Raw genomic sequence first — 23,243 nt, 5'->3', positions numbered from 1 at the left:
GTTGAGCTTAGAGGATTTGAGCCCGAGGCCAACTTCGAAGAAGCACTCTTCCTGGTTTTAACTATTGATATCTCTTAAAGGAGGCGTCTGCGACGACTGAAAATCCTTCGCGCCTGACTGCATCAATGAACGCGAGTATCCGTGATGAGCAGGCTCATAGAAAGACGAGAGAGATGGATATAATTGGAGACTGACCTAGAGAGAAAAATGACGGACATATCACGGGGTATCAAACCACATCCAAACAGGGCAGGAGCATTCATCACTTCGCATCTTAAGTGGGCAGGAACGGCCGAGGGTCTGTCTCGAACAGTTTGACTCGGAAAGCACTAAGTGCCTCCGATTGAAAATTTGGGATAGGTAGATTTGAGAAGGTAAGTCAAATGCAGTCCCAGCTAACATCTTTTCTGTTGTATGGCTAAACTAGATCTTTTGGGATGCATATACCTATGCGATGTTCGATGGAGTGTATACATTTTTGGTCGTAGTACATAGAGCCGCGATGGAGACTAATCCAGAATAGGCTTAGTGTCATAGCCTGAGGCAAACGAAGAGCTCCCGCGCGCTCCAAAAAAAAATTCGTTCCCCGCCGAGCTCTTGTTCTTCTTAAGATAAGTCATTCACGGCGATTCTAACCTGATCTCCGTGTTAACGTCCTAATTAAATCTATCTTTATTCTTGTCGCAATTTGACCTTGTGACTAATTTTTTCCCACAATTGTTGAGTCATCTCGCCGAGTCATCTTGGCGCTTTGATTTCCACCTTCGTGAACATCACTGAATTTTTGTCGCATTCTAAATCTCGAACAATGTCTGAAGAGCAGAAGCCCACCAACAACGCTCAAGCCGAGCAGGATGTCCAGGATGTTCTCGCCGAGCTGAAGGGCGACAACACAGCCCCTGCCGAGGTTGGCAAGGAAGACGCTGAGGAGGCGCGCATTGTCGCTGAAGCCGCTAAGCTCGGAGAGAAGTCGGAACAATCCGAGGAGAAGTCACAGCAACGCGATAACCGGGGTGGCCGTGGTGGTTTCCGTGGTGGCCGCGGTGGCCGTTTCTCTAACAACGTCAAGTTTGACCCCTCGCAGCAGAAGGAGACTGACGACCCCGTCGAGATCCGCAAGCAGGTAAGAGTCGCGTGATGGTATTTTAGTCAATGATGGATCTAATCTGGCTCGTCATAGGTTGAGTTCTACTTCTCCGACTCCAACCTTCCCATGGACAAATTCCTCTTCTCCAAGGTCGGCGGCAGTGCGAACAACTCCGTCCCTCTGGAGCTGCTCCACTCCTTCAAGCGCATGCGCCGCTTCCAACCCTTCAGCGCCATTGTTGAGGCCATGAAGACTTCCGAGACCCTGGACCTGACCGACGACAATACCGCCGTCAAGCGCAAGATTCCCCTGCCGGATGATGTCAAGGTTCACAGTGACGAGTATGCCAAGGTCTTCGCAGATGGTGCCATGGCCCGTAGCATCTATGCTAAGGGCTTCTGCCGATTTGGTGAGGAGGGACCTACTACTCAGACTGATATTGAGGCTTTCTTCGAGCCCTACGGCCCTATCAACTCCGTTCGTCTCCGCCGGACTCACCCCGAGAAGGTCTTCAAGGGAAGCGTCTTCGTCGAATTCAAGACCGAAGAGAAGCAGAAAGAATTCCTTGCTCTTGACCCCAAGCCCAAGTTCAATGACAAGGAGCTCCTCGTCAAGTCCAAGAAGGAATACTGCGATGAGAAGGTGGATGAGATCAACTCTGGTAACATTCGCCCCAACGAGGATGGCCGCCGCCGTGGCGGTCGTGGCCGTGGTGGTGGCCGTGGACGCGGCCGCGGTCGTGGTGGTGCTCCCCGTAACGACCGTGACTGGCGCGAGCGCCGTGATGAGGACCAGAAGAACGGATTCAAGGAAACACAGAAGGATTCTCGGTAAGAGATCAGATCAACTTTAGTGACTTTTCGTGGGAAAGAAAGACTCAAGCTAACGGCTATCAATCTAGCGGCGTCCCCGTGGTGAAGACCTCCGATGACTCTGCTGGCCAGAAGCGCGCTCGTGATGATGAGGCGAATGGCGATCACCCTGCTAAGAAGGTAGATTCCAAGGAGTAAACCAGCCAGCAGTTGGACCTTTGTTTTGGCTTCGCATTTCTAATTTTTTTGGCCATCGGAATATCTAAAAGTCTTGGAACGGACAGGGCATCTGTTTACAATTTTTACATAGGGGAGATCCCAAAGGCTCAATTGGCGTTATGACCCATGATTTATCAACGATACACTTGTGTTCAAATTCTTGATTTTTGCAGAAACGTATGCTCCAAGCTTCATTCTCATCTCGATTTTAACGAAGTCCTTGTGAAGCCTTCAAACCAACATTAAAACTCAAGATCGTAAGCAAGGGTATCCTCACACAGCTCTTCTCTCAGCCTGTGAACCCTACAGAGCATATCAGATAAGCGCCAGCTTCGTGGTAGTGTGGGATCAGACAAAAGACTTACTCAAGATGAGCTGGGTGTGTAGCATAAGTAGCCACATCATCGGGCTTTTCAAGAACGGCTACCAGTCCCATATCAAATCCCTTTGCGCGAGGAATCGAGATGGGAAGTGGTTGGTTAGTTTCCATCGATATAAGGCCTAACCAATTGCCGCGGCGTTAATGAAGGGTTGCTTTAGAGAGAGAAGTCAAAATGGAGCATGACTCACCAGGAATCTGTCCAACCATGCCCTTGCATTTCTCCTTCCAGATTGCCAATTGAGCTTGGGTGACTCCAGCCTTGAGGCGGAATAGAACTACAGCGTCGGTCAGCTTTCCGAAGTGATGTGCTCATTCTACATCAATCTCCATATTGATGACTAGATGAGACGAGTGGGAGTGAGACAGAGAGAGAGAGAGAGAGAGAGAGTCTCTGCCGGAGGCTCTGGGCTCACCGATATGATAGACTGGCATTTTGGATACACCAGAGTAACTTTTAGGGATGAAATACAATAGTAGATGTGAAGAGAGACGGCTTGAAGTCATCACAGAAGAAGCTGGAGTAGAGCGGGGGAGTCGGGAAATGTCCGATGGGATCTCCGATGGGGTCACAACTTATTAATTTAATAGGAATACTTGATATATTGTGTGATATAGAGCATATTCTAGCAATAGTCCAGGATAAACTACATTCATTCATTTATTTCTATTTATTTCTATAGATGTTGGTGCATATTAATTAGCTAACCTTGAGCCATATTAAAATTAAATACAATATCAAGAGGCTGCTAGTAATATACTAGAATTACTTGGACCAAAAATGAGATAACACCCCAACTCAACTTGATAATACATTGAATTATCTGTCCATATTGAATCTTATACAGAAAGAGTCATTCTGAATTGTCGAATTGCGTCGATTGCTTGTGGAGAAGGGCGGCCTTGAATTTTTGGCAGAACATCAACTTTCCCTTCTTGCTTTCTACTTTTCTCCTTCACTTTTTTGGTGTCGGAGCTTCGTTGGTACGAAGCTTTGCTCTTTTCTTCTTCTCCTTTTATATATATATTAATTGTCCTTATCACTTTCATTACCTCAACTCTAGTCTATCTCACCTGCTTACAACCCGAAAAAATGTTCAAGAAGAAGCCTACGGTACGCTGTTATCCTCCCCCGCAGTGCCCCTCCATGAAGTTATCTATCGCAACGATACAAAATGAGAATGGAGCAATGGCCGGGAAAGAACCCATGTCTAATTCACTGGTATAGGTCAAGAACCTTTCACCTTTAAGGTCCTCCGATCGACGGAAAATCGCCGACCAAATTATTAGCGATTATAAGATCTCCATTCCTTCAAGCCCCGCCGAAGCAAGCTCCGATCAAGCCGCGAAATCAACGACCCCGACACCAAATCTCTCCTCTGTCAGAAATGCACTATTGCCCGAGAACTCACTGACTGCACGATTTACAACGACTGCTGGTCCGGATCTGCGTGAGGTACAAGGCATCGTCTATGTCGGCGCACACCCCGGAGAAGATGAACGCGTGCTTTGGTTCAAGATCGAACATGGTCCTGGCTCGGACAGAAAGCTTTACCCAACAGTCTATACCCTATGGCAGAACCCAGATATTGTGCCCTTACTACATACTCCAGATATGGTAATGCGCAAACTACAAGGCGGAGCGGATCTCATGACCCCCGGTCTCGCAAATGATCCCCCGTTCGACCCTCGGGCAGTCAAGGGCTCTCCTGTTGCTGTTGCAACTATCAACAGTCATACAGTTCCGCTCTTTGTTGGTATCTGTGAAATTGATGTTTCCGCGCTCGGGGAGGTCCAGGGTACCAAGGGTCATGCTATTCGAGGTTTACATTGGCAGGGTGATGAGCTGTGGGCCTGGAGCTCTTCATCGCGACCTGGTCGTCCAGCTCCTGAGTACCTAGAGGGATGGGACGAGGAAGAGACAGAAGAGGTGGAAGAAGGCGTGGCTGGAATTACACTCGATGAAAGTGCAGATACTGCTGCCAATGAAAATGCCGATGACATTGTGGATGAATCGTCGGTCCCCGACCCCGAGACTGCTCCGGACTTCAAAGAGCCTACGACGAAAGGTAGAATTCACCCATCCCCCCCCCCCAAAAAAAAATTGAGGGCTTCAAATGCTGACCCGGTCAAGAAATTGATGATGCGTTCATTAATGCCTTTATATATTCCCTTTATAAACTCAAACACGACAATCCATCGGCCACTAACCATGGTCTGACGCTGCCAGTCTCACCCTCCATGCTCATCGCCAACCTGATAACCCCTTATCTTCCGATATACCACCCGCAACAAGCTCAGCACTACAACATCAAAAAGACCAGCTGGAAGAATGTGAAGAAGTTCATTAAGCACTTGGACAAACTCCAACTTGTCAAGTCGAAAGACCGAAGCGGACAGGAGACGGTCGTTCTGGATGTTGACTTTGACGATCACCGTGTCGAGCGATTTGTACCTTACAGGTTAGCATCACGGAGTGCACTTGACAATGCTAGTAAACCTGCTGCCTCAGAGGCGAAGAAGTCTACCGCAAATGGTGATTCTGATCCTGCTGTTGGACAAACTCTCACAGTTCAAACTCTCTATCGTCCAACGGGGAAGCTAGCACCTACAATTTTCCCAGCCCTCTCTGCTAATGACCCCAAGAACTTCTATAAGTTCTCAGAAGTATCGACTCACCTGGATCAATACCTTCAATCACAGGATCCGCCTGTCATCTCGAGGGAAAACAGACGTATCATTACCCTCACTCCTTTCCTCGCAGAAACAGTCTTTGCCTCATCATCTTCCGAAGATCAAGGGACTTTGAAACGAGGGAAGACCACTCGTGACGGTCTTCTCAAGCGCATACAAGAGGACCGTACGCTTCTACAGCCACACTACGCTATCCTCAAACCAGGGCAAACTCTCGCAGAGGTTAAGCCCAAGTCCGGTGCGACACCCAAGGCTCTTGTTACCATCGAGAAGCGAACAGGATCCAAGACCATGACCAAGGTTACTAACTTAGAAATCTTTGGTATCATTCCCGGTCTCTTGGCGGAAGAGCTGCAGAAGAAGTGTGCCAGCAGTACTAGTGTCACGCAGGCTACTGGTGCTGCTAAGGGAATCATGGAGGTTCTGGTACAAGGGGATCAGCGGAAGGCTGTAGATACTGCTCTTGTGCGGCGTGGATTGAAGAGCCAGTGGATTGATCTGGTGGACAAAACCAAGAAGAAGAAATAAGATCTCGAATCTGTGTTGTCTACTAATTTACCTATTGGTTAGCAGAAAGTAGTAGACTCTCCATGACTAGTATATACAAGTATCTTTCACTCCAATCTATTGGACTTCAAGTTGCAAGCTCTGTTTAAATTGCGTGGCATGTATTTTCCATGACCTGGCAGTCTTGTATATATTGATTAGACATAATAATTCTAATGATTTCACTCATAGTGATCTGCCACATAATAGTACTAAGCGGCGATTCGCAAAATTGAAAATTACTATTAGCATAGCATCAGTATTTCCAAATAAACACTTGTGAAGGCTTGCAAGTGCTTCCTCAATGCTGCACTTGAGAACTACTACTACTGCCTAGTAGGTAGTGGTGCTAGTGCTAACTAGTGAGTAGCTAGTAGCTACTCACTAGTTAATCAGTCGGAGTGCGAGTACAGAATAGTAACTTCACTTTACACTATGAGATGGGGCATAGAAAACTTTTGAGAGCAGTCTAGCAAATCCATTCACGAAAAGAATAAAAGAGAGAATCCTAGGAAAAGGTCTAGGCCTCTCCCCCTAATATATATAGGGGGAAATAAGAAAAGAAGTAGAAGGAAAGTAACAGGCCAAATGTTACACAATCATCTCCAGCAAAAACAATCCCCGAGTCAAAAAAAAAAAGACCCAACTACCTGACCTAGGCCAAGAAGAAGAAATGAAGTTCTATCAGCTCGCGCTAACCATGTCTAAATTGGGAATTTATTTGGACAGGTCACGGGCGTGCTTCTTGTCAGTGACGAGCCACTTGACAGTCTGGCGGAGCATGTTCAGGAACTGCTCGGCTGACAGGGAGCTCAGGTAGGAAGACCAGTCGTCGGAGTTGTAGGAGCTAGCATCTGAGCTGGAGGAACCGGAGCTAGAGGAGCCGGAGCTGGGGGTGGAGCTTTGCTGGGATTGGCCGTTGGGAGTGGCAGTGACGGTGACATTGTCACCCTGAACGGTAGCAGTCTGGTAAGTCACTTTGTCAGTAACTTGAGCAGCAGCAGCGGTCTCGGTGACAGTGGAAGTTCCAGCAGGAGCACCGCCGGCAGGGGGGTTCTGCTGGCCGGCGGCTTGGGTCTCCTGGGGCTGGGCCTGCTGAGTCTGGCTGGAAGTAGGGACCAGAGTAGCGCTGTAGGAAGGGGGCAATGGGGTGCTGCGGAGAGGGGTGCTGGACGGGGAAGCACTAACGGGAGTAGCGCTGCTGGAGACGGGAGCAACAGAGGCAGCGGTGGTAGTAGCAGCCGAGGCGGCAGCGGTGGTGGATGCGGAGGAACCGGAGGAGCCAGAGTTGGAGGAGGCACCAGTGTAGAGAGCGGGTCCAGGAATTTCGTAGTTGCTCAGAGACTGGTAGATGTTGACCTTGATACCGGCGTCCGTGTTCTTGTACAGAGCGGTACCCAGGGTACCAGAGGGAGAGTCGCTGCCACCACCAGTAACCTTGAGGTTAATGCACTGGGGGTAGTTCTGGGCGCCGTTGGTCTCGCCAGCAGAGTGCAGAGCAATGATCTCGTGACGCATCACATAGTTGCCAGACTTGATGCTGCTGGGGATGGTAACAGTGTAGCTGTTGTTGTTGCTGATGAGGTTGTCGGAGGCCCAGGTACCAGGAACATTGCTGTCATCGATCAGACCAGCAGCGTCGATCTTGAAGAATTCGAGTTTGGTCTTGTCAACGGAAGAGCAGTCACCGTTGCAGTTAGCAAGGTAGGTGATGACAGGACCGTGGTGAGACTCGGGCCACTCAGTCCACTGCAGCTCAACCTCACCACCAGCCTTGACAGGGGCGGAGATGGCACCGGGCTTGCCATCCTTGTGACAGATGATGTCGCCGCTGGAGTAGGAGGAGCCATCAACGAAGCCATTATCAGTGGCATCCTCATACCAGCCGATGTTGTCGGGGTAGTCGGACTGATAGTTGTAGGTGTCAACGATGAATCCACCGTGGTAGGTACCGTCAACGACAGCACCAGTCACATAACCGTGACCAGCCACCAGGGCGGCCGATCCGAGGATGGCTCCAGCAATCTTGGTAACAGACATTTTGTAGTTGTGATGATTCAAAAATAAAAACGCACAGCGTTTGTTTTGTGAGAGTTGAAAAAGAATGGAAATGGGGACTTCAGTCAATGAAGTCAACCCGAAGAAAAAGAGAATGGAAAGGTACTGGACCTAAGAAAGAATGGAATGTGGAAAGACTGGTTGAGGAGAAGAAGAAAGCATCGAAGTGGTTGTGGATTTGCATCTTTATATCCTCTTCGATGCTCATCCTCAGCCGGGATCATAGCTTCATTAGGAACTGAAAGCCCTGTCAATGACTCCACGTCCACGCTAGATCTGTGTAGATTAGAACCCCTTAATTCAATCGATGTTTCTGCTAACGTTGTCAGTTCCCACGTATATTCCCATAGTCTTTTTGTTTGACCGACTATAGGTGGAGAATTTCCCCGACAAAAAGGGTAATGGTCCGAGGTAGGAGATAGATGAGGAGGAGCCTTGGTCTTCAAACCGCCGAGTTTCCTGGCGGAGAAAATTAATTAAGCTATGTATACCCTTGGAAGGCGTTTGGGACCAGCTCAAACCACTAAAATGTGCCTGTCGATCCCTGGGCGGCTGTCTGCGACGACTCAAGTTTCATACTTCAGTGACGGCTCTCCGGATTGGACGTTTCATTATGGTCCCTGCGTGAGGCGATATATCATCAATGTAGGTTTTTCAAGGTTCTATCTCTTTTCATCCACCTTCGCGCTGCCAAGGCCTTGTCCAAGCTCCTGCCCATTCGGAGTAATTTCGTTCTTTTCGTGTTCAATTTGCGAAAAGCTTGGTTACTTGACGTGTCAGGTGCAAGCAAGTTAAGACGAACAAATGACAAGTGACACATTGACCAGGACCATGTGGCGTGATGGAACCCCGATCGGGGTTCTGGTCCTTTTTCATGTCTTTCTCTTCAGAATACTGGAACTAGCATATGGATGGATGGGTCTAATGACTTGAAGTTGTCTCGGAGATGTCAACGACCACACGCAATTCGGCAATTAACGAGCTGTCAGGACGTTTAGGGCTATGGCAAATGCAGAATCCGCGTTGGTCTGGGCCACATTTGCGAAGATCCCCTTTAGTTCGTCTGTTTTCCCTTTAGTTCTTGGGGGGGGTGGGAGTCGGACTTTTGGCTTCGATCATTTCGGCCCGCGATCCAGAACTCCTTTTTTTTCTGTTTAGCCATATTAGCCAGAGCAATCTGGCAAGATCACAGCATTCATCCAAACCGTCCAGCCTTAAATCAAGTCCATTTAATCTACCCTGAGCAACAGTAGGGCGCGTATCCGGGTAATTGTTTCTGAAACGCTCGAGGGCTCGGCACGCCGTGGAAAGCGGAGCTCAACCACTCCGTAAAGTGAGACCGTCAATTTTGCTGGGAACTAGTCCTGCACGGGGCGCATCCTTTTCAATCCAAACAAATATTGCCTGGAAATCTCCGAAACTAACACATAAGCTGGCCCAGCCTAGGCGAAGCCGATAGCAATAGTGTTGAATTTCATGATCTTTAAAGAGCGGGCCCCCCCCGTTGAGTAGCGTAGAAACTATTGTTGTGGTTATATTGCTTCCTGACCTCCTCAGCCCCGAAGCGCCAAGCATGATCAGAGACGTACAATCTTTTGTAGCTGGAGGGACCGACACCTGGGCAACCTACGCTAGATAAAGCCTCATGGCACTGACCCTTTGAAGCTGCATCGGGCACTGGACTAGCGCTTCCCAGGCCGTTCTGGGTGACCGGTCCTGGAAGGACAATTGCACGTCAGCGAGTCGGCCTGCAGCCGGCCCTGGCTGCAGGCCAAGCCCCTGGAGGTCTCGATCGGAGGGACTGAAGTTTATATATCTATGTCTGACCGGCTAAGATGACTACTGCTGCAGTCCACTGCGGTAGTTGGCGATGAGACGACGACTTTTTCCACTGGAACCAGGCCAGAAAGATGCGTGAAAGTGCTCAGGATTCGGCATTTAGACCAATTGATGCCGGTAAATAGCCCTATTTACCTTTATGTGTCCTCCAGGACACATAAAGGATTTCATCGCTGCTTTGGAATAGGGGTCGCTAGCCGGGTCATGATATATATCGATGAAATATATAGTTACTAATATCTGTCGATGTGGCAAGTATATGCGTGTGCATATCAAGTTCATAACCAAATCTAACGCCACAGCTTTGACACGGAAGGTCTGGATATACTTTTGGAACGAGGCACTAGAGAGATTTCACTCCAAATCGGGGCTCAGGGAGCGAGCGATAGTGGCACAAGCCGCGACTGGAGTGACACGCACAAGAGATTCGGTATCTGAGGCACCGATAAACGGCGTTCGTCATCGGTCATGGCGTGCATGGACGCGATACCAAGTCCATATTAGTCGATAGACAGCTTGAGGGGGAGGCAATTCGGGAGGGCAATCAAGAACGAAGATCCTCCCCAGCATCCAACGGGCGACATCGTGGGTCGAAGGGGGCTGGCTAGTGAACACGAGGTCTGGGGTGGGACAGGAAGTCGATCTCCATACCCATCTGTACAGTACTAAACACAGTACACACTTCACAATTACACTCTCACGGCAGGGCCATATGGAATGCAAATCGAAGAGTAGAGAATGGTGAGTGGTGGAGGCGACGATCAGGGACGAATCAGAGAGGCGAGACCGAATAAAAATCGGCCAGGGATTGGCTGGTGGATGACTGGGTCACCGCTGGGACAGTGTAGTGTACAGTAGCAGAGGGCAATCATAGATTATACAGTACGATCTAAGTAAAATGAACCAAGTAAGACAGTGTCTTTTGTATATGTTTATGTATATCAAAAGATAACTGTTACGTTAGATTATTAAATTGAATCCTAACTGGTACTGCTAGTGTTCATACTATCGCATTGTTTTGTGGCTGAAAAAGTGAATGCGGTCTGGACGGATCGGCAACTCACACTCTTCCCGTTTCTCTCCTTTCTCTCTCCACTGTGAGGCAGTCACTTTCCCTTCTTCCTCTTCCACCATCTCCCCCCAGAAGTCCAAATCTGTTCAAGAAGTCATGGTCGTTGCAGGCCGGTCCTGGTCCACCGAAATTTTTGTCTAACTGATTGTTTGACTCTTGCTTCGTGCCTTCTGACTAGGACTCGTGTTGCTTAATTTTCTGCCCCATTCAATATCTTATTCCTTATCCCCCCGATCCGCGCGCCCACCAAAACCCCAACCAATCTCACCGCGCGACATTCATCCCCCCCAGATTTATTGGATACGGTGCAGAAATAATTCGTCGGATCCGCCTCTTTTGCTCTCACTCGGTCGATTACGAGGGCCTATAAAGCATGGGATCGATCGAGGCGCCTTCTTCCCCCGCATTCCCTACCCTCGACCCTGTCATCATGGACGACGATATGGAGGCCTTCACCAACGCCAATATGGATTTTCTGGATCCAAGTCAATTAGATATGCCTTCAGGCTCCGCGGGGGGAGATTTCGATGATTTGTTTGCCCGAGCCACTACTTCCCGCCCGAACGGCACCGCAGAACCTTCGAAGCATTACCAAGACCAACACCCCTTACGACAACCACCAGTGATGACCGCCGATTCTCCTGCAGAGTCACCTGATGTGTCAAGTCGCAGCTCTTCATCCGAATCCCCGCGAAACCATCTTAGACAGGCCTCGATCGCCTCCACAAACTCCGCGGCTCATAGCGAAAACCCGATCGCTTCCGCGGGCTATCCCACAGAAGATTGGATGCGTCCAGAGCTGTCGTCAGTCAAAGAAGAGTCGCCATTCAACATTGAGCCGTCTTTCCCAATGGATGGTGGATTCTCCATGGACCCCGATCTTGAGACCAGTAATCAAGCTATGGATGCTGCTTTCGATTTCGAGAGTGCTGCGAGTAGTCCCAGCCCGCTGAAAGTCGAGAACCCTCCACAGCCAAACCATCACAAACCCTCGAAGTCACAGATATGGAGTCCTTCAGCCGCCTCGACTGTCCCAGCTCAAAATGGTGCGCCAACGGCACCTTCGGTGAGTCAGAGCGTCTACGTGGTCTTTTGAAATGAAAGACCGCATAAACACTAACAAATATATACAGAACCATGTGCCCGCATCTCCACTTTTTGCCTTCGGTATGAAAGAACAGTCGCCATTTTCAGGGGTCTTCCGCAATGACCACGAGAAGCTGTCTGCTTCGCAATGGAATGGACATTCTCCCTCGTCACTTTTGGAGGAAAGCTTTGGGGGCATTAACATGAATGGACAGTCTCCCATGAATTCCATGTCACCAAACATGAGATTTGCTTCTCCAAGTTCCTACCCTTTCCCCGTCAATTTTGCCTCGTCTCCGGCCCAGGCCGACTCTGTGAACGCGACACAGCCTGTTTTGACTGTCCACCCGACTTCGCTCAAGTCCCGCGTCGAAACTCAAATACCGATTCGATTGACCCTTTCTCCGCTGCCGGACAGCGTCAAGAAGCTACGCCTTCCATCGCATACCATCTCTAAACTCAAATTCCTTGCTCCTCCCTCAACCGAACCTACTCCTGACACCCTCCAACTCTACACGAGCTTAGTTTGCACAAGCGCTATGCAAGACCGAGAAAAGTTAAAACGAGCATTTGCGCGTACAAGGAGTGAGAGATATCACTCGGGCATGAATGCTCCAGACGATGAACGACCTTTGGATGGCGGTGATGTGAAAATCTGCACCGGCTGCATTCAACGAGAGCGTAAACGTGCGTCTCGCAAAAAGCAGCGCAAGCCGGAGGAGGATGAATTGTTCCAAAAAGATGAAGAGAAGAGGGTTATTGTTTTCAACACCAATGAAATCAAGGAATGGACGGAACCGCCCAAGAACGCTTCTGTCGGCTATGGTGACATGCCCCCGGCTCCTCCAGGATCAATGCAAGTGGAGCTTCCGATGCGAATTGCATGCTACTGCCGACATCAGAACGAGAAGCTTGGTTTCCAGGTCATTTTCACAGTGAAGGATTATCAAAACAATGTGGTTGCGCAAGCAATCACCAATTCCATCATGATCACCGATGATCATAAAACCCAAGCACCTTCTGCATCTGCACCTGCCGGTCCCTCGCCATCTCTGCCTGATGGCACACAGCTACCGGGCGTTGGTGTCTTCTCCTCCGGGTCGAACAATGAGAACAAGGCTCAAAATGCTGGTTTTGCCTCTCCGAAGTCGCCGACAGACCTGCAAAGCCTTCAGCAACGATTCAGCTCACACTACCAACTTACAAATAACTCGTTTGCTACCTCACAATCAAACGGTGGGCCTTCAAACTCACAGACGCCTCGTAATCTGTCGAGACAGGCCTCACCGACGGACTTCCCAGGCCCTCAGACCAAACGACGGAAGCACAGCAGTTCTGGACGACTTCCCTCGGAACTGACCATGACTCGACTTGAGACACCCCAGTCATCTAACTCGGCCGTGGCAAATGCCGCTCAGCTTGCAGCAGCGCGAGGATACGCTTCACCCACTGAAAGGCCGTTTGTTGCTCCGTCATCTATGTCTGGCCAGTACGGGAACGGTCCACCCACCCCGAATCAAAACAGCGACAATAACCCGTTCTTCAACCCGACACCCGCGCAACGACAAAGCTTGGACAGCCTTGCTCAGCAATCAATGGTGTCTGCTCCTAATTCTGCACAGCCTAGTCGTCCTGGTACACCGGGTGCTTCAGGCCGCACCGGCTTCCAGGATCAAAACCTTGCTCTTGCTTTGGGCGGCACAACTGCCAACCAAGTTTGGCCGTCTATATCCCCGGCCCCAAGTCGATTACCCTCCGTTATCCATAAGCTTGTACCAGCGGAAGGTTCAATTACCGGCGGCACAGAGGTCACATTGTTAGGCAGTGGTTTCTATCCTGGAATGGAAGTTGTGTTTGGTGACACCCTTGCAACGACCACAACATTCTGGGGTGACAAGTGCTTGAATTGCTTAACCCCACCGGCCCTTCAACCTGGATTGGTCTCTGTAGTTTTCAAGCATGAGCATCCAACATTCGGACAAGTTCAACAAGTGCAACCGCTAATGCCCAAACAACAATTGTTCTTCCGATACGTGGATGACCGCGAGCTTCAAATGTATCGATTGGCGCTTAATATCCTTGGTCAGAAACTTGGTAGCCAAGCTGATGCATTCCAAACTGCGCAACAAATCATGGGAAGCGATCCAAATGCTTTCTTCAACATGCAGAAGGATATGCAAGGCGGCTCTTCTTCCGGTGGCCATCAACGCCAGGTGCCTGGAATGGACTCCCAGGGGAAGCTCAGTGATCTTGATTCTAAGATGCTGACTTATTTGGAGTTCATTGACTTGGATGACAGTCCACGTTCGCCTCGCTACAACTCCCGTAGCGCGACTGGCCAGACACTCCTGCATTTTGCAGCTTCTTTGGGTCTTACACGATTTGTTGCAGGTCTTCTAGCCCGTGGCGCTAATCCTGACATTCAGGACAGCACTGGAAATGTCCCCATGCATCTCGCTGCCCTTCATGGACATGCTCACATTGTCCATCGACTGCGACTCATTGGTGCCAATGCCAATGCCCGGAGTGTGCGTGGCTTTACCCCCGCGGACCTTGCAACAACTTTGCCAGCGCACCAGGCTGCTCTGCTCCCGTCCCGCCACTATCGTTCTCGAAGTGTTGGATCGCTCTCGTCGCGCCGCAGACACAGTAGTTCCGCGTCACTCAATTCTCTTTGGGAAGTGTCCTCGGCCTCGGGCTCACTGGGTCACGCCGTGGACGACTCTGAGGAGCTGGATGACTCTGAGGAACTTGACAGCGATGATTCCGATGCTCCGGTATTCTTCAGCTCTTCCCGTCGATCAAGCATGCACCAAGACGCTATTCCTCCGGTGGTGGATGCTGGTGAGCAGCCTGCGGCACCTGATACTCGTGGTTTCTCTCCTCCTGCAGCTATCGTCGCGTGGCAGAACCATCTGACGGCACAGATCCACCAATTCCAGCAGAGTGTGGCCAATGCATTCCCCAATATGCCCGCACTGCCTCCCATGCCTGCCCTTCCGGACTATCAAGCCAACCAGATGGTGCGTCGCATCACGAACCTTGTGCCTCACCGGCCTGCTTCCCGGGGAGATGGCTGGTGGGATTATCTCAAGGGCAACGCTACGCCTGGCAACACATCTCCAGGCAATGCTACGCAGTCGCAGACATTGCCACCCTCGTATGATGAGCTCTATCCGCACCAGCAGGATAAGGAGAACGACGCGTCTGAAATGAAGAAGTCTGCACTTCTTCACGCCGCCACTGAGGCAGCCCTGGATCAGCATTTCGAGGCCCAGAGCAATGCCGCTTCTACTTCTGCATCGGCGTCTGCATCTACTTCGACCGCAACCGCCGAAGCTCAGCCCATACAAGCAATCAAGGATGACCTCAAGGACATCACAATCGGGCGTAAGGTGATTTCTAGTGAGCAGCAGAAGCATCTGCGTGAGCACCAAGCCCGGCGCATGAAAGGACTAGGCAGCGATCGCAATCTCTACTTTATTTGGGTAAGTTTCCAAGATAATTCTCTCTTTAGACACAGCTTACTAACAGTTCTCAGATACCTCTGCTACTTTTGGTTATCTGCGCTTGGATGCGCAATTATGTTCCCGGTATTTGGCAAGGCGTTACGGACGGCTTTGAACATGTGAAGACTCGCTATACACAGCGGGCTGTGGAAGTTGGAATCTAAGGTCTTGGGATCTTTTTTTTTGTCCCTTCTTTTTTGTTGTTCCCTTACCTTTTCTTTTCGTCATATCCTTGGTCGTCATCTTCCGGACCCGGAGTTTCTTTCTTTCTTTTTTTGAGCGTGATCTACCCCCTGATATTCCAGCCAGGCTCTTATCCTGTTGGCACTTTGTTTTTTCTTGATTCTGCGTATAATGACAGGCTACGACTATACATACATTCAAGCTTGCAGAGGCAGATAAGCCTCTTTACTTAGGAATAGATAAATATCGAATCTACTTTTGACATACATTATCTACTTTCAAGTGCCAGTGTGATAAGACTTTTTATTCCCTGGATGTTTCTGAGTTTCACAAGCTTCCTTCATCGTTCGAAATAACAATGTAAGAGGTAAGATATCAAATAATCTACTAATCAATATTCAACCGACAGTCAGGAGCTGTTCATAAAAGCCACCGAATTTATGCACAGGGTCATGAAGATGAATCTCCAAGATCCAATGGCGCTTATGACCATCCTTCCCAACAGAACTAATCTTCTCCTGGTTCCCCTTTTTCACATATAGTTTCAATTTATCCTGAGGAATGCGTTCATGAGGGAAAGACCCAACAATATGACCCGCAAGTTCGGCCCCGAATTGAAACCCCGCTGTCTCTGCCTCCCGAACTGCAATATCATACAATTCTTCGCCGGTCATATCGGGATTCTCCCAATACTTCGCTTTAACTTTATACCAGATCGGTTCGAGGGCATCCCGAAGTCTGATTTTATGCGGGTCGTTTCCGAGAACATATGTACGGCCGAAATCAGCTTCCCACGCTTCGAAAACGGGGCCTAGGTCCACGACTAAGATGTCGTCTGCTTCGATTATTCGGTCTGGTGGATTCTCTGCGAAGGGACTGAGTGTATTTGGTCCACTGCGAATTACACGTTTGTGCCAGTGTGATCGGACGCCGAGGGTTTCGCCTAAATCGTAGATCTCTTTGTTGAGTTGTTTCTCGCTGATCCCTGGGCGTAGAAGCTGTTTTTCGATTTCCTCGAAGAGGGTCACGGCTTTCTTTTCAGCTTCTAGAAGGTTATTGGCTCGTTCGGCCTCTTCGGGACTTGAGTACTGTGCTGTCATTGTTTTGGGCTTGGTTTCTGTTGTTGTTTATTGATCCTGGCTCCGTGAGTGATGTGATGGGCGCTTGTACTTGGAGGAATTACAAAATGACTCTACGAGGGGATGAGGGGGCATTTGGGGTGACTTTCTATTGTATTCCACCTATCACGTGTGGGGGGTAAATGCTAGAATCGACTAGTCAGTAGTAACTATACAGTACTGTCTGACTCGGAGAAATTGGAGAGTAATTCGACAGTCTGACTAAATGGTGGGGTTCATCGTAGTGGAGAAGAGACATCCGGAGATATTGCTTATTTGTGATGACTACCATTGGATGTTATAAGTGGCTGGAATTGAATGGAATGGATTTCGTCGTAGAACAAAAGAGAGGAGTAATTGAAGGAAATTTCTCGATCTAGAGTAATTACATGGTAGATGGCTACTATTAGTATATAAATGGCATGAGGCAGACAACTTCTATCCAATCACTTCCATGTATTGTTATTCATCTCGATAGTGCCACTCTTCTTGAGTTTTTGATGACGAACCAGCATCACAATTGAACCTCCGGAATTCTGCAAGACACTCGGGACTTTGCCATGACCATGGAGTCCATGATGTGGCCGGGACCATTGGGCTCCGGGAGCTTGCATCAATGATTTTTTGGCTATCATGTCCTCGCTGTGTATTGATATCCCATGGAAGATGAAATACAGGTTTCGGGTGATGAGCGGCATCCACGTTCATTACACAGGCTGGGCCTAACCCCATTCCATCCTTGAAGAAATCCAACCAGTCTGGACTATCAGCTGCAGTTTGATTCCAAGGGTCGTCATCTCCAAATACAAAGATGCGTGCCTCGCGTTGTATGAATTCGTCTGTTATGGGTAATCCAGAATCCTGCCGCTCGCTAACGAGTCGAATCAGGTGTTCCGTCAACTGTTCAAACGGGGTTGGTGCTGTATTTTCTGTATTTTGGGGCTGATCCCGATAACTCTCGAATTCACCGTATCCAATACTGCGCTTACGACGACTTGCACTGAAAGGGTAAATGCCTGTAGACTCGGCACCGATAAGATACGGAGGCATCGCATTGTCGACAGCAAGTACTACCGCAGGGTCAAGGCCTCGACATCCTTTCCAATCCTTTATGAGAGTCCCCTGTCGATAATGCGCTGCAAGATGATCATTTCTATCAGACCAGACAGTAAAAGTTGCCGAGCAAAAGCCGCATCTTGAATTGATGTGAGTAACTTCTGATTTCCATTTTGGGATACAAGTAACATGATTCTGTGTGTCATGCACTAGGCGTAGATGCTGGAGAAGATGATCTTTGCGATAGAATGTTCGAAGGGCAGATGGCTTCTCTTGACATTCTAGGTAACGATGTGCTTGGATATGCTCGTCGGATGGGGCCTCGATATCACAGAATACGCATCGCAAGACATTGGAAAGTTCATCCTCGTAAGTCGGTCCAAATGGAGCACACACCCAGCTTTCCAATGAAAGATGCAAGGTCTTTTCATGCCTTGTCCAATCATGCTTTGATTTGAAGGTGTCCGTGCAGAAAGTACACTGGAAAGGGCGTTGCTGTGTTTGCTTTCTACAGCGAATCTGGGATGTCGGGGACTTTTTGCGTTGACGACGATTCCGACGCCGCTTTGGCTCTTTTGCATAGAATCGACCAAAGGATCCTGAATGATTTGAGCCAAGACTATGAGCGGATGAAACAGAGCTGCTGGAGGCACTTGACTCGGAGGCCGCGATGGATGGGGTAGGTAGACGTGGCCGTCGAGTTCGAGTGCGTCTGTTGGGGGTTGTCGGACTGATGAGCTCCTCTTGTGGGATTTGATTATTTGCGCTGATGGATCGAGCGACTGAGCTCATGATATCTGTTAGGTGTGCAGGTTCTGTTTCTGGTGGAGAATTCTTCCATCGGTCCATCGGACTGAGTGACAGTAGCCGTTCGACATTATTAAAGTCTGCTTCAAGAGATACTTGATCATTGCATGTGAGGTACTCCGGATATAAGGATGATGGCCCACTGCTGGGTATGGACAGACCCTGCTCTGCGCCGCCGTGTCCACCCGTATCAAAGAAGTCGAGTGAATCAGTCGCGGGATAGCTGAATGCCGACTCCGGTCCATCTCCTAGCAGTCCTAAAGAAGGAAATATTCCTGGGAATATGCTTTCGTCTTCGGATACGCTTTGAAACAGGCTCAACGGCTCGTGGCCTCTGCTTGCTGGGTTATCAGCAGATGGACATCCTGGCTGTCGGAACATATGCTCAGTAGAGAGGCCCTGATCTAAGCAAGGAAGCATGAATGAGCTGAGCAGGGGATTAGTCTCGCTAGAAATCCAAGAAATCGGGGTTGTTGGCTCACTCACCCATCTTCTGATACACATGCTTCAGCTTGGAGATAGGGAGATCCAATACCCCGCAGCGGATGCCATTCAAAGGGATCGATAAGGTCTTCTTCACCAAATTTAACAGCGTCATCCATTTCAATAGACGGTCTTATCTATGGAAAAGCCCTTACAACCTAGCTCTTCCAGTTTGAGAGGCTAGTAATGCTAAAGAATAGTCAATCTTGACCTATCGAAGATGTCGATTCCATGACTAATCACCGCGCCTTTAGCATTACCCAATCAGGAAAGGTGTTTCTCATCATTTACTATTGAAAATCAGTAATAATCAGAGCATGGAAGGGTGTAATATTCCAGTGTATATCAGAGAGAAACCCATCCCACTCGAGGCCGGTAGCAAGTATGGAAGACTGCCCTCTGTCAATATTAAGATTCGCTAATTACATCTGTGCTCATGGAGAGGATACCAGGAAATACTCCACACTTTTAGACCCTCAACCTTAAAAATATGCGGGGTGGTTTTCCCTCGAGAGACCTCGATCCGATTGCAACTCTCATTCAAAGTGACCTTCTTTGTATCTGCCGCTCACATGCTTTGGGGAAGAGCAATGTCGCCCCCTGAAAGGCTGCATGAAAAGGATCGACGCCCCCTGAGTGCCGAATTCCCCTCGAGATAGTTCGTGTGACGGTGTGTGACTTGATGCACAGATGGCCCACATCCACGGGTCCTCGAGGGGGGTAATCTTTCGGTATTTCAATGTCATAGCATCTCTACATACTGTACATACCGTACACCCGGGAGACTTTTGTAATGGCCACTCGGGGCTGTGGTCTATCATCCTTAAAGTTCATAATAGCCGGTACAGGGCTGCGATTTGCAGTCAGGCGTTCACACCATTTGGCTCATGGCTGCAGCTACCCCTCTTCATGCGTTTGCTAGCTTCTCTGAGCATGCCGAGGCCGACGATCGAGCAAGAGGGGAGGGGTCCGATGCAAAAAGCAATCTCACGTGGAAGTGATATACACAAGATCTCAGCTTTTTCAAAAGCCCCGCTAGTTGCATTTGAAATGGCGCCTCTTTTGCGTTGAGGTGCTTTTTTTTCTTTCTTCATCACTCTACTCCATTATGTCAACCACGACAGAACCCTCTGGCTATGTTGGCAATCTTACATCCTCTCAGGAGCAGAATTTGCGGGATTTCTGGAGAATTTTGATGCAGTCATGGGGTGCTGATATTCCGAACCCAAAGACAGCCTCTAACGCATCGACGCATTCGAGTGGCTCGACGCAACCTCGCCGGAGGTTATTTTCCATTAGTCGAGCGCCAACTCAGCCAACAGAGGTCGAGACAGCTGCCATTCCTTCGCAACTCCATTCTTCTCTCAAGGAGTTAAATGCTGGCCCAAACGAAATCAAGACTATTAACTCGCTTCTCTCGAAGTTGTCGGGAGATCGCCTTCGATCGGCCTATTTGACTGTGCTCAAGCAAGACCATCCGGATGCACTCCTTCTCCGCTTCCTCCGTGCAGAGAAATGGAATGTACCGAAAGCATGGGTCAAATTCGTTTCGTCGCTCAATTGGCGAGTCAATGAATATCACATTGACGAAGAAGTCCTGATGAAAGGTGAACTGTATCATGTGGAAAAGTCTCGCGCAAAAGAGGACTCAGCCGAGAAAAAAGATGGTGAAGGGTTTGTGCTTCAGCTCAAAACAGGCAAGGGATATTTCCATGGAAAAGATAAATTTGGTCGCCCAATCTGTGTCGTAAGGGTTCGGACTCATGATCCAAACTCTGCAACCAAAAAGGGGCTGAATGACTACATTGTTCAATGCATCGAGACTGTTCGCCTGGTCATGGTTCCTCCTGTGGATACAATGGTATGTTTTCTTCGATTTGACGAAACAAAATTCCATCGCTAATATTTTATTTCATTTAATCAGACCATTGTCTTCGACCTGACCTCATTCAGTCTATCCAACTGGGTAAGTGAATACCACTTGGAGCTTTGCAGTTTTCAATCTCTAAAATTTGGGTTGTAGGATTTTCCTCCAGTCAAATTCATCATTGAGATCTTTCAAGAAAGTTACCCAGAGTCTCTAGGAGCCATGATATTCTACAATGCGCCATGGATATTTTCCGGTAAGTTTCAAGAAACACTTGAGATTTCGGTTTTCTCATCTTGATAACTCATCTTAAATCGTGATATTAGGATTTTGGAAGCTCATCCATGGTATTTTGGATCCCGTGGTTGCCGCGAAGGTTCACTTCATTAGCGGTCCTCGAGAATTACAACAAATCATTCCAGAGGGACGGATTGTCAAGGAGCTGGGGGGGCAGCGAGGATTGGGAGTACGAATATGTCGAGCCAGAGCCCAACGAGAATGATCGACTACTTGATACCGAAAGTCGTGATGCAATTCTCACAGAAAGAGAGAGCCTCGGCGATGAACTTTTTCGTCTAACGGCCAGTCTCGTTTCCAACCCAGAGGATAGCGCTTCGCAAGGTCGTCGTGACGAGACCATCAAACAGCTCAGGGACAATTACTGGGTACTTGACCCATATATACGAGCCAGGACCCTCTTGGACCGAACAGGTGTCCTTCAGGAAGGTGGGAAAGTCGATTTCTACCCATCTGCGAAATCGTCAGTCTCGGATGACAAAGTGATTTCGAATGAAAAGTCAAACCTGTCGACTGGACAAGTGAGCGAGGAGCCTTTAGCTGCAGTTGTAAACTAGTCGATACCTTTCGCAACAATTCTTGGTTCTTCAATTAAGGGGGCTATTTCGGTGGACTTTATGAAGGTATACAGTTGTCAGTTGTGAATTCCTCTCACCATAATCGAATTTAGAAACACGGATTTTTTTTTTTTATTTCTTCTTTCCGAACTCGAAGTTACCCTACCCCTTGCCTGTATCAGTTCATATCATTAGTAGTAAATGTTACCTAGTTATAGTGGCATATCTACAATTCCACGCCGAGGTCGGCCGAGGCGCAAAACCGTTTCCCCGCATGAGAATGTGGGTGCTTTGTATATCCACCCCGCCATTCAATTGTGTTCAACGGAGATTTCTTGAATTAGGGATTAATCCTGTCTTGCTGGTTATATCTCATCCTAAATTTCTCACACGCTAACGAAAATGGAAATCGATGATACCGCCCGCTATCGGTCGATTCCTTGGGTCTCGAAGTTGCTGCAAGATGAGTCCTTCATAACAATCCCGTCTACGAACAGAGAGAAGAAGTCATCTACCGAGGACAATCTCTTTGCATCCACTCTAAAGTCTGACGATACATTATCAGGGTGTCTGACCCAATATCGATACTCGCCTTCATCATCAGCTGTGCCTGAGAACATCGAGGAAGTGCGCATGTTCTTCACTTTGGGCGATGGCATGAATGGCTATCCAGGCATTTTACATGGAGGAATCGTTGCTACTCTTTTGGATGAAGGCATGGGTCTTCTCCTCACGCTTCGAAGCAATTACAAGGCTTCTAATGACCGTACCACAAGTTCAAAAACGGTTACGGCATACCTGAATACCAACTTTTTACGTCCTGTCCAGACTCCTGGAGTGATTGTGCTCTATGCCAGGCTCGATGAGTCGAAAGAGAATCGGAAATGGAAGATAAAGGGACGCATATGTGATTTGGAAAATCAAATCCTTGCGACAGCAGAATGCCTCTATGTGAAGTCTCAGTCCAAGATTTAAAACATGCCCGATCGTTTTACCTTGTGGAGCCTGAACTACTCCAGGGCTCGCACTTAATTTCTATTGAATCCCATCCGGATAGAATCTTATGCTTCTAAAAAAAAAAAAATTATTATGGACTCTGGGTTATATTTTTGAAACATTTGTTAGCTGTGAGACAATCGATTGGTTCAAATTGATACATTGGAGGATGAAGCCTTATGTATTCCTTCAATTCCCAAGACTTCCAAGGATTCTAGGTTATGCAAGCCGATAACGTCACGAATTTTGCTTTCATTTGCGCGAGTCAAGCTCTCCCGAATCTCGCGTGTTTCGCAAGGCTATTATTATATTATTTTGGATGATGCAACGCTTTCAATGCCGATCACTACTGGCCTCAATTTCCGAAGGGGGCCGCGCGATTCTGTGGAGCCGCAGAGAAGAATGGCGATTCTTTTCCTCACCAGGAAGTTTGTCGGTCCTTTGATTGTCTCCGTTGACATCTAAAATGGATCTAAAACGAACGAAATAAACTCAATCAACGACGCGATGTTACGGTCGGCCCGAAACAGCTGCAGTCCTCAGTAATTGAGGTGGGGGAGGTTGCAGCATTGAGGTTA

The 23,243-nt window shown here is 48.6% G+C and overlaps 9 protein-coding genes across 9 annotated transcripts; 5 read left to right on the top strand and 4 right to left on the bottom strand.

The window, feature by feature from the left end:
• Nucleotides 1-808: 808 nt before the first annotated feature.
• Nucleotides 809-2,097, top strand: N7469_008170 (tRNA maturation protein LHP1; the record flags this gene model as incomplete). Its single annotated transcript, XM_056647088.1, has 3 exons — nucleotides 809-1,123; nucleotides 1,181-1,917; nucleotides 1,989-2,097. 3 exons carry the CDS (start codon nucleotides 809-811, stop codon nucleotides 2,095-2,097), a joined length of 1,161 nt encoding a protein of 386 aa, XP_056498639.1.
• Nucleotides 2,098-2,360: 263 nt separating this feature from the next.
• On the bottom strand, nucleotides 2,361-2,932 carry N7469_008169 (Dabb family protein; the record flags this gene model as incomplete). The annotated part of the gene is made up of 4 exons (XM_056647087.1): nucleotides 2,361-2,421; nucleotides 2,484-2,619; nucleotides 2,689-2,775; nucleotides 2,914-2,932. 4 exons carry the CDS (start codon nucleotides 2,930-2,932, stop codon nucleotides 2,361-2,363), a joined length of 303 nt encoding a protein of 100 aa, XP_056498638.1.
• Nucleotides 2,933-3,590: 658 nt separating this feature from the next.
• N7469_008168 (putative RNA binding protein Ligatin/Tma64) lies at nucleotides 3,591-5,719 on the top strand (the record flags this gene model as incomplete). The annotated part of the gene is made up of 3 exons (XM_056647086.1): nucleotides 3,591-3,611; nucleotides 3,726-4,566; nucleotides 4,632-5,719. The coding sequence occupies 3 exons, from the start codon at nucleotides 3,591-3,593 to the stop codon at nucleotides 5,717-5,719; spliced, it is 1,950 nt and encodes a 649-aa protein (XP_056498637.1).
• A 735-nt stretch (nucleotides 5,720-6,454) lies between these two features.
• N7469_008167 (AA9 family lytic polysaccharide monooxygenase) lies at nucleotides 6,455-7,777 on the bottom strand (the record flags this gene model as incomplete). The annotated part of the gene is made up of 1 exon (XM_056647085.1): nucleotides 6,455-7,777. One exon carries the CDS (start codon nucleotides 7,775-7,777, stop codon nucleotides 6,455-6,457), a length of 1,323 nt encoding a protein of 440 aa, XP_056498636.1.
• A 3,302-nt stretch (nucleotides 7,778-11,079) lies between these two features.
• On the top strand, nucleotides 11,080-15,465 carry N7469_008166 (putative membrane-tethered transcription factor (SPT23); the record flags this gene model as incomplete). The annotated part of the gene is made up of 3 exons (XM_056647084.1): nucleotides 11,080-11,772; nucleotides 11,840-15,280; nucleotides 15,334-15,465. 3 exons carry the CDS (start codon nucleotides 11,080-11,082, stop codon nucleotides 15,463-15,465), a joined length of 4,266 nt encoding a protein of 1,421 aa, XP_056498635.1.
• A 417-nt stretch (nucleotides 15,466-15,882) lies between these two features.
• Nucleotides 15,883-16,584, bottom strand: N7469_008165 (M24 family metallopeptidase; the record flags this gene model as incomplete). The annotated part of the gene is made up of 1 exon (XM_056647083.1): nucleotides 15,883-16,584. One exon carries the CDS (start codon nucleotides 16,582-16,584, stop codon nucleotides 15,883-15,885), a length of 702 nt encoding a protein of 233 aa, XP_056498634.1.
• A 480-nt stretch (nucleotides 16,585-17,064) lies between these two features.
• N7469_008164 (uncharacterized protein) lies at nucleotides 17,065-19,067 on the bottom strand (the record flags this gene model as incomplete). The annotated part of the gene is made up of 2 exons (XM_056647082.1): nucleotides 17,065-18,892; nucleotides 18,952-19,067. 2 exons carry the CDS (start codon nucleotides 19,065-19,067, stop codon nucleotides 17,065-17,067), a joined length of 1,944 nt encoding a protein of 647 aa, XP_056498633.1.
• A 989-nt stretch (nucleotides 19,068-20,056) lies between these two features.
• On the top strand, nucleotides 20,057-21,669 carry N7469_008163 (CRAL-TRIO domain-containing protein; the record flags this gene model as incomplete). The annotated part of the gene is made up of 4 exons (XM_056647081.1): nucleotides 20,057-20,809; nucleotides 20,873-20,914; nucleotides 20,972-21,100; nucleotides 21,142-21,669. The coding sequence occupies 4 exons, from the start codon at nucleotides 20,057-20,059 to the stop codon at nucleotides 21,667-21,669; spliced, it is 1,452 nt and encodes a 483-aa protein (XP_056498632.1).
• A 402-nt stretch (nucleotides 21,670-22,071) lies between these two features.
• Nucleotides 22,072-22,644, top strand: N7469_008162 (PaaI family thioesterase; the record flags this gene model as incomplete). Its single annotated transcript, XM_056647080.1, has 1 exon — nucleotides 22,072-22,644. The coding sequence occupies one exon, from the start codon at nucleotides 22,072-22,074 to the stop codon at nucleotides 22,642-22,644; it is 573 nt and encodes a 190-aa protein (XP_056498631.1).
• Nucleotides 22,645-23,243: the final 599 nt, after the last annotated feature.

Source organism: Penicillium citrinum, assembly GCF_028827155.1.
Source record: "Penicillium citrinum strain IBT 23319 chromosome Unknown utg000007l:1.0-2040159.0:1.0-2041076.0, whole genome shotgun sequence".
Taxonomy (NCBI): Eukaryota; Fungi; Ascomycota; class Eurotiomycetes; order Eurotiales; family Aspergillaceae; genus Penicillium; species Penicillium citrinum.
This window is presented reverse-complemented; position numbering and strand designations above follow the sequence as displayed.